A 14,836-nucleotide genomic window follows, 5' to 3' on the forward strand; every position below is an offset into this window, starting at 1 on the left:
CCTTGTCATTAGGCATATATGCCAAACAGCACACTTGAATGCTAAATTAAAACTTTTTATATGCAAGGGCAGTTAGACTTTCAACACTCAGAAAACACAGAGTACCTGCCTTGGAGGTCAGGATAACATTTACAGAGATAGCCCTTACAGCTACTTCACAGCTTGGGAATTGTAGAATTAGTACTGACAAGGTAGAATTTCAATCAGAAACAAATGTAATATCAAGCTCTTTTTTTTTCCTGGTTGTGTTTATTAGGCTAATACGTTTTTATATACCAAATATTATATTGCCTTTCCAGTAATTTTTACATCTTCATATACTTTATTATAAACTTCAAGCTACTATTCCATACTTCAGCTCTCTCAATAAACTGTATACAATCTGACAGAGGCTGAAGGAGTTCTCTTTATTAAAAAGAGAGTAACTGACCAAAAAGAAAATACTTAGACCACTGAAGACATCTTTACTCTTCTACTAAAATACACATCTGTAAGGGAATGAATGCGAGGACATTTGTAGGACACCTTTTGAGATTATTTTATCTCAAATAATTGCATTTCCATTATATTTTGTTATACAATGCCTAGATTCATAACGGAGGACAGAATACATCAGTGTTACTTTAAATCCAGAGAAAATATTAACTAAAATTTGAAAAATGAAATGTGAGGAAAAATTGCCTTTCACCATCCTTTTTTTTAATTAAAGGAAGATTAACAGTTTAGAGTGGCCAGGGGTTGTAACTCTAAACCATAAAAAAATAATATGGCAAGAAAGTAAAACATTTAAATTTAAAATGCTATTTTAGTTTCAGAGAACAAAGTGATTTACTCTGTTGACGGACTAAAAAGCATGACAATTGCAGCTACGCAACTATGTCTAAAAGTTTAATTCACATTTACTGTGTTCCTCTTTCTGTGGGAGTTATCTTCAGATGTACAGAAGATTAAGTTCTGTATCCAGTGCTCAATTTCAAAGCTGTTGAAAAATACGAGTAATCAGAAAGATTTTTTGAGGACACAGAAGCAGCCAACAACGCAATGTGGTTAAGAATTATGGGTTGTAACAGATTAGACAACTAAAATATCCCAATTTAGGAAGCATTTCCAATTAATCACAGCCATATAATAATGAATAAAATGATCAGAGCTTAAATTAAGTAAGTAAAGTGATATGCTGTGGTTGTTGAACATCTGCACATCAGTATAAACTGTGCTTTAAGAGAGGAAACAGACAAAGGAATACCTTTGACGAATATACAGTAGAGACTGTTATTAACAGCAATATTTAATTGTCTGTGCAAAATTGTTTCTAAGGAGATGCTGTCATTTTCAGATTGGTAACAGTATAAAGCAGGAAAAAATGTTCGCAGAGATATATTGCCTGTAAATAGCTATAGTCTTACAAGATAGAGCTACAGTAAGCAAGCAACAGTAGAGAAAAGAGTTGACATTTATTCACATACTTTCCTTAAATGCATTTTTAATGTATGAACTTTAAATAACAGTTTTTATAAAGGCAGAGAACATACAATTTCAAAGTGACACAAAGTACTTGTTTGGCTTTTAACACCATGCTTTAAATGCAACTTGATTAAACTGAAACAGGACTATACACCTGTAGTGAAGTTGGCTGTAGTAATTATTTGGGCCCATGATTTAATTAGTTAGATTTTTCTAGCTCAAATGCAGAAGGCTGAAGTATTTGATTAGTGTGAATACAGTACATATTGTCCCTTAAGGCATCACCTTTCGCTTCTGCTGGGAAGAGCCCATGTTATATTGGCCAGCGGCTCTGCGTGCTTCCTCTTCGTGCTGCTGGATTTGTTGTTGTAACAGAATGAGTTCACCAAGCAGGCCCTGCCATGAGTTTATAATAAAAAGGAAAGGAAAAATTGGGGGTGTAAGGAGAACAAAGTTAAACCAAAAGGCATGACAAAGACAGATGAAAAACAGGTATGAATGGGTCAGTTCAAACAAAAGTGAAATTCCATTAGCAAGATCTCTTGCTAGCTAGCTCGGAGTGGATATAGCCAGCAAAACCATGCACTTTGCAAATCCAGGTAGAACAAAACAATAAACATTTAGCCACATTTTATAATTATATTCAACTTTAACTAAGCATCTAAATCTTAAAAAAAAAAATTAAACTATCCTGGCTTTAAAATATTCTCAAAAGTTTCAGGATTTCATTTTGATTATTCACACCAGAAGTTCTTAAGTATCAGCAATTTTTCACAACTTAACCATGCACGTATTTAAAGAGTGTTTAGGATATTCTACACAAAGTTGTGCACAACAGCTAATAGGCTCAACTTTGTCAGTAACATAAAAGTTCTCATCCTGTTCTTATTCTCAGCAATGCAGACAGTTTATACAAAGATGATTTTGCCTGCTACTTAACTTTCAGACTAGGAGAAGCAAAATAGTTTCTAGAGCATAAAGAAAGAAGCAGCCCCCTCTCCACTTCTGTAACACACTGCCGTTTAAATTCATGCTGTCATTATCCTTCCTGATCACTTCAAAATCCCTGCAACTTCATGCTTATTCCTTCACTTATTCAGTATTTCCACGAAGCTTAGTTTTCTTCTCTTCTCTTCTCCCTCCACACCGAATATTCTTGTAATGGTAAGCTGTCTTTCAAAATTGGTTTAGAGATACTACGCCAGCATCTACTGGAACTTTATGTACAATTTATTTCAGAGAATGCAGACAGAAGTATTAATTAACTATGTAAATAAAGCTCTTTAAAAAAATATTACATCTTCTAAGAAAACATTCAGTGAAATGAAAGGTTTCAAAAATGCATTACAGGAATAAAAACAAATCCTGAAACGGAACTTCAGTGTAAGAATTCAAGACATCTACCATCAAGTCACACATTTGTTGCACGAAATACACACACAGGCATGTACACGTAAGGATAAACAGCACAGGAGAGAATGGATAAAAGGAGAGACAATCAAATGACCAAATATAAACATTTGTTAAATAGGGATTTGTATAACATTTCAAGAATAGAAAAATCTTCACATTTGTATGTTACTGAACCATTTTAAGATTTAAAAAATTTCTATATTGCCAGACTAGCAAACGCATTAGAACTGTGCCAAGAACTCAGGCAGAACAAAAGATTTCATTTCTGTACAGCAGCAAGGAGAGATAGCCTCATGGCTACACTTAGTATTAGAGGAACAATAATAATATTTTGCCATTTCACAAACAAGGAACTCTCAATATGACCTGACACAGTCCCTTTAAAAACTATGCTATGGGTCAACAAAATACAAGAAAAAACACTGAGCAAACCTGCCATGAAGGCCTTTTAGCATTTAAACAGGCACTGTAACAAATGTTTGAAGTCACCAAAACTATTTAATGTGCAATTACTTTCTAAGACATCAGATCTATGTGACTCTTACTCCATAGTAAAGCATGAAAAGCCCTTTTCAACTACAGTTACCCCATTTAATAAAATATCAAGTAAAAAATACAGTGATTTAAAAGGCTTCTCAGTAACACTTTCTTCTTTGTGTATACCAGTCAATAATATTTTTTCCTTTATTTTCTATTTCTTACTTTATAGGTTTGAATTAAAAAAAAAAAAATCAATCAAGAACCTTAAATGGCACGGAACTATACACACACACCACCCAGGCTGGTATGAACCAGGACACAAACAAAAATGTTTACATCTCTGTCATTGGACACTACCACTGCTTCCCCCCCCCAATCATTCCACTGCAAAACTGTATTTATTTTAAAGAATTTTATCTAGAAAAATCAACATTGATCTATTAATGGGATTTCAAAAACCAAATTGTTTACAATCATTATATTATTATTTTCATTCTCAAAGAAACAATGTAAAGGGGAATAACACTAGTTGACAAACACAGTGGCACAAACCCTGCAAAGTCATCAGGAGAATCTGGGTGCACAATAAAATAAGGCAAAACAAGTGCTGACATTGTTACTGCATATACTTAAAAAAACCCATTATTTTACATTAAAAGTTAATATGCTGTAGTTTGGTTGAGTATGACTACCTCTTTAATTTAAAAGTTCCTCATGACTAAAGTCTTTGTGTCCCATTTTCACAAGCAACCAAAGTCCCGTCTTTTTGCATGTCTCAACTCCTTCCACTATTTCCCACTGACTTCAGTGTGACTGTTCATGAGAAAAGCTGAGCCACAGTAAGTCCTTGCACGAAAAATAATTAAATGCTGAGGGATGTAAAGGGGTAAAAATGATGAGGAAGGTAAAGAGATCAATTTCTAAGAATTTGTATAAATGTGTATTTTATCCAGAGTACCTATAACATGAAACTGGGAATTAAGTTGGGAATATAACGGTGCTATGAATAGAAGAGAAAATTATGGAAACTTTATTGCATAACTTGCAAGAAAGAATGAAACAAATGAGTTCTGGGGTTTTTTTGTTGTTTTTTTTTTTTCGAAACAAATGAGTTTTGGGGTTTTTTTGTGTTTTTTTTTTTTTCCAAACAAAGACCAGAGTCAACTGATATTCCTTACTAAAGCCTCCTTTTCACTCTCCAGCAGTAGCTGTAGCGAAGAGCTGTAGAATTACTGTGACGCTTCTTACACCGACTGAAGGTGACCCTGTGTTGGCTGGGCGAGGCAGTCTACGCACTGCCAAATCCTTAACAGTGCATCAGGTTCTTCAAGGCATGAGATTTTATCAAAGTGCCAAAGGCAGAGAAAGGACTGTGTGGTTGGTTTTGAATTATTTCTTTATCTGGCTTCTAAGCCCCAAATCAATACTTGAGTCACATTTTTCACACCCACTTCATCACAGCTATAACCACTATAAATTTTCTTTAGAAATTGGGCTAAGCTTCGGAATTTGCTTTAATAGGAAGCTGAAACTCTTTAAGAAATTCTTTTGGAGACAGACAATAGTGCACGATAATTTTCTAAGAAGGTAACACTGCCATTTCAAGTACAAGCCTGAACTTTTCCCACACATACAATACAATAAAATATCTTACTACACTATAGCTTTTATAACTGTCTTCTCTCATCTTTCTCCAATAACAAAATTTCTTATTTAATCCAAGTAGAAACAGATTTAAACTCCATTTATTTAAATTACTTAGCTGAACACTCCAGTAATTTTAATTTTGTTTTCTTTTCAAAAAGTTGTACCTTTTGTATTAAATGAAAGATTATGAGATAAACACCACATTAGCTGGCAAGAAGCAGTACAGCCTCATTTAGTGTTTGGGACAACGTTCAGTCTCTCAAAGTTAGCTTGTAAACTAACTAGTTTCTGCAGGAAGTTTTTAGAGACCCACCTGAAGACCATGCCCAATAACAGTTCTACAGAACATTCCTCCAAATAAGGAATTCCTAGACCTTTACCAGTTATTTATCTTTTTATAAGGAAACAAAGAAAACCAGCTCATCAGCCATCAGACACATTTAATACCATGCTACAGCACTACAGACATCCATACAATCACAATTCTTAAACTAGTATTGATTAGCAGTGGAAAGCATTGAATGAAAAAAGGCCATCTAACCCACTGTCTAGAAAATAAAAATTTTGCTTGCCAATAAACCAAGTGATTATGCTATGTTGGCTATTCGTATGTGCCTTATTTGAAATATTATGACCAAAATTGATCATATAAATTAGCAAAACAACAGTTTCTAAACATAACATATCGGATATAGCTGGAGTAACAAGAATTAGCACACCAGACTAAATTTTATAAATCGTACTGGTTTAATATGGGCTGATATTTTCTGTACCACAGCCAAAGTTTTGTTGGCAACATTAAAATGCAGTCGTCACTGCATCTGAAAAAACAGAATAGGTATTAGTGATATTACTGGCACTCAGTAAAAATCTCAGTTAATTTAGTTATCAAAGACAATAAATTAAGATGGCCATTTCCCCACGAATCAATAGTAAAGTATTTTTTATATCTTAAACAGTGAAACCTGTGCTAAGCAATCACTCAAGAGAAAATAAAACAATATATAATAAAGACAGTTTACTGACAAAGGGAAAACCAAAAGCTAAATTTTTTTCTGATGTAGAAATCCATCATTGTTCCAAAGGGAAGAAACAAATTATAAAGTGAGCTTTGTACAGGTTTCACTATATTTTGGTATGCAGAACTAATGTAGAGTAAATGTATACATGCCTGCATATACAGAAATGTCTTTTATATAAAACCCCCAGTTATAGTTCAGACACTAAGAAGTTTTCAGTTGCAAAAATAAATATTTAATAACTTACAAATTCCTGATACTTACTGTCTTCCTTCCATTTTTTAAAGATTTTTTTAAAATATACACAGGAAAAATTAAAAGCTTTTAAAGAATGAGCAACGTTACAATTTAGGAATTTAATAGAAATGAGATCTACTATTCCTGAAAGCAAAAAATAAAACTTCACTTTCTTTACTTCAAGGAAAAATGCTAAAACTTTTAGTTATCAAAATACAGTAACATTTTTTTCCAGAAGATAGTAATAAAAATGTGATGTACACTTTCTAAATAGAGTAAAAAGACAGACTGCTTTAAGAAATACAAGTTTTTTATTAAGGCAGAGATCCTTCAGTAAGAATCACAACTGTGAAAATGTCAACAGAAATGAGGCTGCAAATAGAAATACTTGAAAATAACTGTAAAAGCCTAAACCAACTTCAGTAATAAGCTATAAGCTCAAGTGCCACTGAGAACACGGCCGGAAAAATTGCAAATGCACAAAAAGTACCTAAAATTACATTCTTATTACAAACCAAGTTTCTTAAGAATACAATTCCTAAAGATTTTTATGACTGCCTTGTATTTTCGTTACACCAAAATGTTTATTATCATTGTACTGTGTATATATTAAAAACAGCAGTGCATACTCAAGTCATATTCAAGCTGCTTCAAATAAACATCTACAACTAGCTATTGAAACACTTTTAAAAAAATTACCTGCTGTCAAGACATTTTTAGTTTTGCAAGAGAGTAATTACCTTCTTGTACTGTTTGTCATTGTCATATCCCTGGTCAGTAGCTCTGAACGCTGTTTCTCCTGGAGAACCTAGGACATAATTACAGAAACTCATTATACCGTGCAAAAGGCACTTAAAAATTCTCAAACTACACCTAATACAAAATTAAAGTTTCAATGCCTATGAATTGTTAATTCAATAATATTTGAAGTTGCTATCAACTAAAAAAGGTTCACCATAAGAAACTGAAAAAAAAATTCAGTTTAAAACTCATCTGAAAATTTTGTATCTGGTTTGTGTCTCAAATTATTTATATCGTAAGGGAACAGGCAGCTTCAATTAGACTATTAAAGTTCTGAAAACTTTATAAAAATTAATTATTTCTGATAGACATGAAAGGATAATACAAATTCCATTGGTATTATTGTAACAAGAAAAAAAATACTATATTCTTTCCTATTGTAATGACATAGGTTTTCAAAACAAGCTTCTGGAAAATGCCTGAAATAAAAAGCATCTGCTAAGGACTCTGGCAGAGAAATATCAACTGTTCACCTATTCATTCTCACGGGGTGGATCTAAGTATTTTCAAAATAATTAGTAGGTATTCTGATAGACATGAAAGGATAATACAAATTCCATTGGTATTATTGTAACAAGAAAAAAAATACTATATTCTTTCCTATTGTAATGACATAGGTTTTCAAAACAAGCTTCTGGAAAATGCCTGAAATAAAAAGCATCTGCTAAGGACTCTGGCAGAGAAATATCAACTGTTCACCTATTCATTCTCACGGGGTGGATCTAAGTATTTTTAAAATAATTAGTAGGTATTTGTAATTCCATATTAAATTGCTGTAAATAGTTGTGTTTACATTGATATTCACTCCTCTTAGTATAGTAGTGTTTTAAGAGTTTGCTTTAAAGAGGCAGGTTAAGGGCAGTAAAAAGGGCTTTTACACACCTAACAACAGAAGTAGATCAGAAGCTCCTATGACTTCACTAACCAAATTGTAACCTGTGAAAAATCAGCAGAAGAGGGGAAATAAAAATTATAAATACAAAACAAAATGCAAAACAAAGATGAGGGATCTTTGTCTCATTTGGAGGACCACACAACCATAAATGTCAACTACGTCCATGTGAGTATGATAACAAGTAATAGGTGACATCTCACAATACCAGTCAATAACACCACAATTTTAAACAGCCAAAATCTTTAACAGCCAAAACAAATAGGAGATTGTAATCTACTTGTCACTTTGTTGAACTTCATCCCTACTTAGTTGCTCGCTCAGTTTATAAGATGAATAAACTAGTTCCACCATTAACGGTATTTTAAGAAAATGAAAATATGCTTCTTATGCACACTGATAGGGAAATATTTTCAAATGCACTTAGAGCAATGACTACAACACCTCATAGATATAATCCTTCATGAATACAAATGTATGTGGCTTGATAATTATTAAGGTATATAATAGGAAGAATCTTTCACTCTATTACAAGAATGACTGGGTGAAGTTTTGAGCTGTGCTAAAAAGCAAGTCAGATGTGATGAACAAATCAATCATGTTTTAGTTTTAAAAAAGCCACCGATCAGAAATGTCTTATTCAAATCTTCCAAAACCTGAAAACCACTAAGCCTACTACTGCCTAGGCACACTGAATCGACAAACCATCCCCCTGCTTTCTGTGAAGCATTCAGAATTCCTACCTACTCCTTTGAAACATAGCCCCTACCTAAGCTAAATCTTCAAGCAAGTTCTTCTGGAGCTATGTCCAGATGAAAAATATCACTCAACCCAAAAGAATACCTTCATCACAAATCTCTTATTTCACATGCTTGCAACATTAAGAATCATCATTCTTAATAATCCAACTCTTTTCTCCTGTAACAGCTGTGGTACTGTTACCGTCCAGTGCCACTCTCACCTTCTCCAAACTCTAGCTAGACATGTCCAGCTTTTATGGCTCACTGAAGCAATCTAGCTTTCAATCTGTTTGTTTAGAGTTGTAAAAGAAGTCTAGTTTTCTATTCAATTTCACATTTTCGTTCTCACTACTTGCTATTAGAATTCTTGCTTTTACAAATACATTACACTTACCTGTGTCCGTAACACTTACTGTTACCTCCAGTGCCACTCTCACCTTCTCCAAACTCTAGCTAGACATGTCCAGCTTTTATGGCTCACTGAAGCAATCTAGCTTTCAATCTGTTTGTTTAGAGTTGTACAAGAAGTCTAGTTTTCTATTCAATTTCACATTTTCGTTCTCACTACTTGCTATTAGAATTCTTGCTTTTACAAATACATTACACTTACCTGTGTCCGTAACACTTTCAGATGAGATATTCAGTGAAAAGGCATGCATTTTCAGGATCCACTTTCTTTTAGAGTCTAAGGACATACCTGTAACCTCATCTTGTAAAAGCTTATGTTTTCAGAACTAGAACTAAGCTGAAAAATTGTTCTCACCAGGAGAAAAAAATCCTTTCAGCGAAGTGAAGCTCTCTCCAATCTTGTCAAAGTCAGGCAGAAGTTTGGCAAGGTCATCTGCATCAGGAAGGGCTTTGATAAGTTTTTCTAGGAAAACAGTACAACAGCTAATGAGTATTTTTTCTTTCCTATTATTTTCATGAACAAAAGGGGCTTAGGCTGTAAAACCTAGCAACTGTTTCAGGACATGGCTTTTTTCATTCTTTTTAAACAAAGAATTAAAAAGTTTCTTTCCACATGCACCTCCCCCCATTAGTGTTGGGAAAGATTATCAGATCTGAAAAAACAATTGCAATTTTAGACTTTGAACTTCCTGATAAGTTGGTTGCCTCAGGTACTTTAAAATACTCAAACTTATTGCTGCATTTCACCATGCTTCATACACTATTCTCTCACATTCTCTCACACTTTGTAATGGATGTTTTAAAATTACACAGCACTGTAACTATGCCCACCTCTTGTACCTTTTAAGAAAAGATTATTTTTCAGTTTCATAAATAAGCCAATTTTGTAATCTTTTTTAAAAAAACAAACTTCTTAGCATTGGAGTACAAAAAAAATGTAGTGTCCACTAGCAATAAAAACAAGAAAACATTTGTCTCAGTTATTCAATCTCTGCATTTATCTATGCAATGCTCATATATGTAGTGAAATCTTCATAAACTTTTTTTTTTTAAAAAAAAGAACACCACCACCTTACAACCCTCCATATATAAGAAGTAACTCAGTGCTTGTTTTTTAGATTTCTATCTTTCATCTGAAAATATGCCTACTGTAACCAGAAGGTTCAGGAAAACAGTCTATATTTTTCATTTTCTTTTTTCTGTATCTTCAAGATAATTTTGTAGATAGGTAGGTTCACTGTTCTGCATTTTCAATTGGTCTTCTAATCACACATACCTTTTCATTATCTATTTATGTTTTTTACTTGTAAGTGTCATTCATATAGAAAGAAGGAACTTTGTGCATAATACTACGAAAACCTGTGTAAGTCGCTTTGATCATGTTGCAAGCCTCCTTTCAATAACGGGTAAACACGGCCACATGAAAGGATAAATTATGGAATATCAATGCTAAATCATGATGCTTAATTTCTTCCTACAAACACACCGATACAAATACCTTGGTAAGACACACACCAAACTCTAACAATACAAGCTCACTCAAATTACAGCTATAAAGATACCACTGCACTGGGGAGAGGCACTGAGGACCTACGTCCTTATGTTTAAGTTGTACACATGCTAGTCTTTAGATAGAGTAGCATTTTAGCTTTTGTGATACCGAAGTCAATATGTTCATCAAGCTCCCAAATGAAGTCAGGAACAATCCACTTATATTCATCGAGATCTGGCATCATGTCCTTCCACTGATCATACGTCTAATACAAAAAGGAAAAAAATATAGTAGAAATAGAAAAAGAAATGTATGGAGAGAAGCATATGAGCAATCTATTGAAAAGTAATAGCTACATATAAAACATACTAACCCACCATCTTTTAGATATGAATACTACTACTTGGATCTTTTAAAATCTATACTAGTTCTCTAAACAATGATTTCCATTTCCACTCATCTTTATTGTCATCCTGTAATATATCCTGTAATTTTTGTGGATATTCCAAGAACTATTGTTCTGAAACATATAATAACAAAGACAAAATGCATAAAATAGCTTCCACAGATAAATACCTTCTTAGCTGTATAACCACCACCTACAGCAGATCCTAATACAAGATAGCGAAGTTTGAGAAGCCTTGACGCTAGTCTAGCTAGCCAAAAGTTCCTGTGCGACTGGTATCCGTATTTTACATCTAAAAGTTTTGTTTTACGTAGGGGAAGACGATTAAGAGAAGAGAACAGCTGAATGGATATCCTTAATGGAGGTCTTTGAAATTTTGAACTTGGGTAGTAGGGATGATGTATACTTCGGGAAACAAGATGCAAGTTTTGAAGTGGTGATTTTCTTTTTATTCCATAGCTGCTATTTGCTAGACTCCGGCAGATGACACTAAAAGAAAGAAATAAAATCTAAGTAACGGATTTCCTCAACACACCATTAACTCAATAACCTCTTTAGAAGCAATTCACATTACATTTTAGCTGGTTACAGATAGATTAGAGCATCACTCTGAATGTACAATTTCCAGCTATCATTGCTATGCCACCAGGAAAATAAAAGCTGTAAACATCATTGATGGGTATAGCATTTCTAGTGATTTGAGAAATAAAACCTTAGCTAAATAAATAAAACCTTAAATAAAACCTTAAATACCAGTTATGAAGTCTGTTATGAATTAAATTTAACTTCCACACTGGATTAAGGCAAGTAACACGTCTGTGGTAAAACACAATTTGGGCAAACAGGAGCTAAGAGTCCACAAAAGACTATGATCAACTTGCAACGTATAAGGAAACTTGACAGTTTGGCCTGTCTTGTTATTCAAAACGAACTTTTAGAGAGCATTAAGTTCGTAGAGGATTTTCAAACTTCAAAAAAACAATACACAGAAAAAAGCCTTTGCAAAATATATTTGTCCTTTTTTGGCAAAGCAGATTCTCCTTTGGAGTTGAAGCATGTACTTAATGACATCTTTCAGTTCCCTTCACTCTAATATTCAGCGGTTCTACGATTACAGCATTATTGTTTTGTCTTAGGTCATGCATAGACAAGATTACTTCTGGAGATGGCTGCACCGTGTTTGTTGAAGACTTCAATAAAGTAATTCAGATTTATGCAAGAGGGAAAATTTCAGTCTGAAAGATCTGACTCTGAAAACAGAGCTCAGCCATGAAAAGCACATGTTAAAACACAGGAACCTTAACAATCCTGCCTTGTTAAAACAAACTCTATAGGTTGGAATAAAAAAAAACAAACTATAGGTTGGAATAAAGCTCCTTGTATACTTTCAATTACACTATCTGCATGCTTCAACACCTTGAGGTAGCTTTGCTAGTTTAGGCAACTGCTCTGGAAAAAGCAATTTCTTCTGTAACTTTTTAGACTCATCATCATATCAGAATGGTTAATATTAAATCATTTACTGGATGCAAAATATAAGTGAAGTTACAGTTCTTGAAATTAATGCTTTTTCCTTGATGTTTTTTTCAGGGTTTTCAATATTATCAAGAGCATTAACTTACAAAGGGGACAAATACAAAAGAAGAAAGTGCTTCATGCTATCGAGAAGGCAAATTATTCATCCCATAATCCTAAATCATTTAAAATTAACAGATCTTAAAGAGAATAAGTGAATCACATGAAATGGAAAATATTACAGAATTTTCTAATAACATGCTCTATAATCTATACAGTTCTTTGCCTTGAGATTTTCCACGTACTAGAGACAACATTGTCTATGACAGACATATTCTTAACATCCAAAGAAGCGGAAGACTTTGTTATAAAAGCAGTTTTGACTTGCAAATTGAGCTTTTTGAAGATAAGTTAAAAATCAGAATTATGTGAAATGAGGCATTTTCCTCTCTTGAGGCATTTTCCTCTCTTAAAAGACCGACTTTCCCGATGACCTGTGTTTAGAAATTTCCTTTAGTGTAATGGAAAGCTTAAAAAAAGGCAACTCCACTGATTGTTATGAAAGTCCTCGTCCATAAAAGTCACTATGATTTTGAAGGTTATCCTCTTACTGCTATACTAAACTATCTAGGAGGCTGTGCCTTTTCAATAACAAACTTAGTATCTAGAAAGAGGATAATAAGCAGGAGCAGAATAATCCCTAAAGTAGTAACAAGTTTCTCCTCTGACATGGAATTACAAGAGACTCAGAAATTAACCACAGAGAGTACCAATACAAAAGTGGCTACATAGCAGTAAAAAATAAAAGCACCTCCACACTAGAAATTTTTATTTCCCGCTTTTGAAGACAGTTTTTTAAATCAGGGTGTGGTAAGCCTTTACGAAGCAAGCTGATGACTGGGCCGTTATTTCTTTTGTTTTGCAGTCCTAAAATGTCATTACACAGATATTTAATATTTTCAGCAGAGACCAGGTGGTAGTATATACTATGGCAGCCACTTCTCATTATTAGTCTTCACCTAGGTTAAAGGCATTTTGTAATATTACGCAATTTTCTTCTCCGTCATTGTTCTTTTAAAATACACTGTGTTTTACAGCATTCATTCTGTATGTTTAAACTGAAGGAAAAATTGAGCTCCATCACAAATTGTTATGGCAAGAACTTGATCAACAACAATTGCCTTTTGAGTGCTATTGCATATTTCAAACCCTACCTGCTTTAATTGCACATACAAAATCTTGTAATTCATCAAAAAACCCCATGACTCCACCATTATACCAAAAATTTTCTCCTTTCTTCTCTCCTCCCGCTGCTAAAATCTCCTGATGAATACTAACAGAAAAATCACCTTAAGATCTTCACTGAAAAGTGCAGTTAGACTGAAAAGGGTGTCAAAACAATGTTATTAAATGAAGTATTTAATGAGTTCCAAAGTTAAAGCCTCTGGAAAGCTGTTTTTAAGAACAGTAACAAAAATTAGCCTTCCAGACATGAGTAGCTCTGCCATTAGAGCTGCCTGATTACAGGCCTGCAACCTGACCACTCTTGCGTTGCACTGAGATTATAGATAACTTGTAAAACAGAAAAAGTGGCCTGTTACTATTGATAGCCAAGCATTCCACCTGGAAGTCACACCTAACATTTTACACACGTTGCTCCAGTTTAAGAGTTCAAAAAATCCCCACCTCAGCTGGGACAAATTTTCTGTAAAGATAGGTTATATACACTTTTAATAGCTATGTCTGCGAAGCAGTCTTTCAAACGTAACCCAGCAGAAAGCACTGCGGTATTTTCTTTCTCATTCAGCACCAGACAGCACTTATTTTCCTACTGCTGCTCCCAAATCTGCCAAGGAACATTGTGAGATTATCGGCCATTCAGTTTCACTGCTCCTGTCTGGAATCGTGCAGAAGAACAGTGAAAAACAAGAGGAACGTAGGGTAGCTGCTGGGGAGGGCCAACGTATGGACACGAAGGCGGCCCGAACTCCCTAGGGCGGGAACGCGGGAGACGCAGCTCCCTTCCACATCGCACCCCCAGGTCCCGGGGGCGCGGAAAGGTGGGGAATTTCCCCGCCTGGGGAATTCGCACACACACCCTCGCACCCCGACCCGCTGTGCGGCACCGGCTTCCCCCGCGGGCAGCCCCGTTCCCACGGGTGCCCAGGGCCTGCTCAGCCGGGACGGGTGTTACAACAGACACCCCGCCCGGGGCAGAGGCCCCGAGGTCGGAAGAGGCGGGAGAGGGTCGCGGCTCTGGCGGCCGCTCACTCCGCACAGCCCCAGGGGCCAGGCCCGCCGGAGGCCCGTAGCGCCCGCCCT

At 34.9% G+C, this 14,836-nt stretch overlaps 1 protein-coding gene across 1 annotated transcript in view; it reads right to left on the reverse strand.

Moving 5' to 3' along the window:
• Window positions 1-13,581, reverse strand: part of OPA1 (OPA1, mitochondrial dynamin like GTPase) — a 57,989-nt gene extending 44,408 nt beyond the window's left edge. Inside the window, exons 1-7 of the mRNA XM_009282422.1 lie at window positions 13,562-13,581; window positions 11,170-11,488; window positions 10,762-10,858; window positions 9,457-9,564; window positions 7,944-7,997; window positions 7,001-7,068; window positions 1,750-1,860 (exon numbers count right to left, since the gene is read on the reverse strand). Of these exons, the coding sequence (XP_009280697.1) occupies window positions 1,750-1,860; window positions 7,001-7,068; window positions 7,944-7,997; window positions 9,457-9,564; window positions 10,762-10,858; window positions 11,170-11,488; window positions 13,562-13,581 (777 nt within the window). The remainder of the gene's footprint in view (window positions 1-1,749; window positions 1,861-7,000; window positions 7,069-7,943; window positions 7,998-9,456; window positions 9,565-10,761; window positions 10,859-11,169; window positions 11,489-13,561) is intronic.
• Window positions 13,582-14,836: the final 1,255 nt, after the last annotated feature.

Source organism: Aptenodytes forsteri, unplaced genomic scaffold, assembly GCF_000699145.1.
Source record: "Aptenodytes forsteri isolate BGI_AS27 unplaced genomic scaffold, ASM69914v1 Scaffold404, whole genome shotgun sequence".
NCBI lineage: Eukaryota > Metazoa > Chordata > Aves > Sphenisciformes > Spheniscidae > Aptenodytes > Aptenodytes forsteri.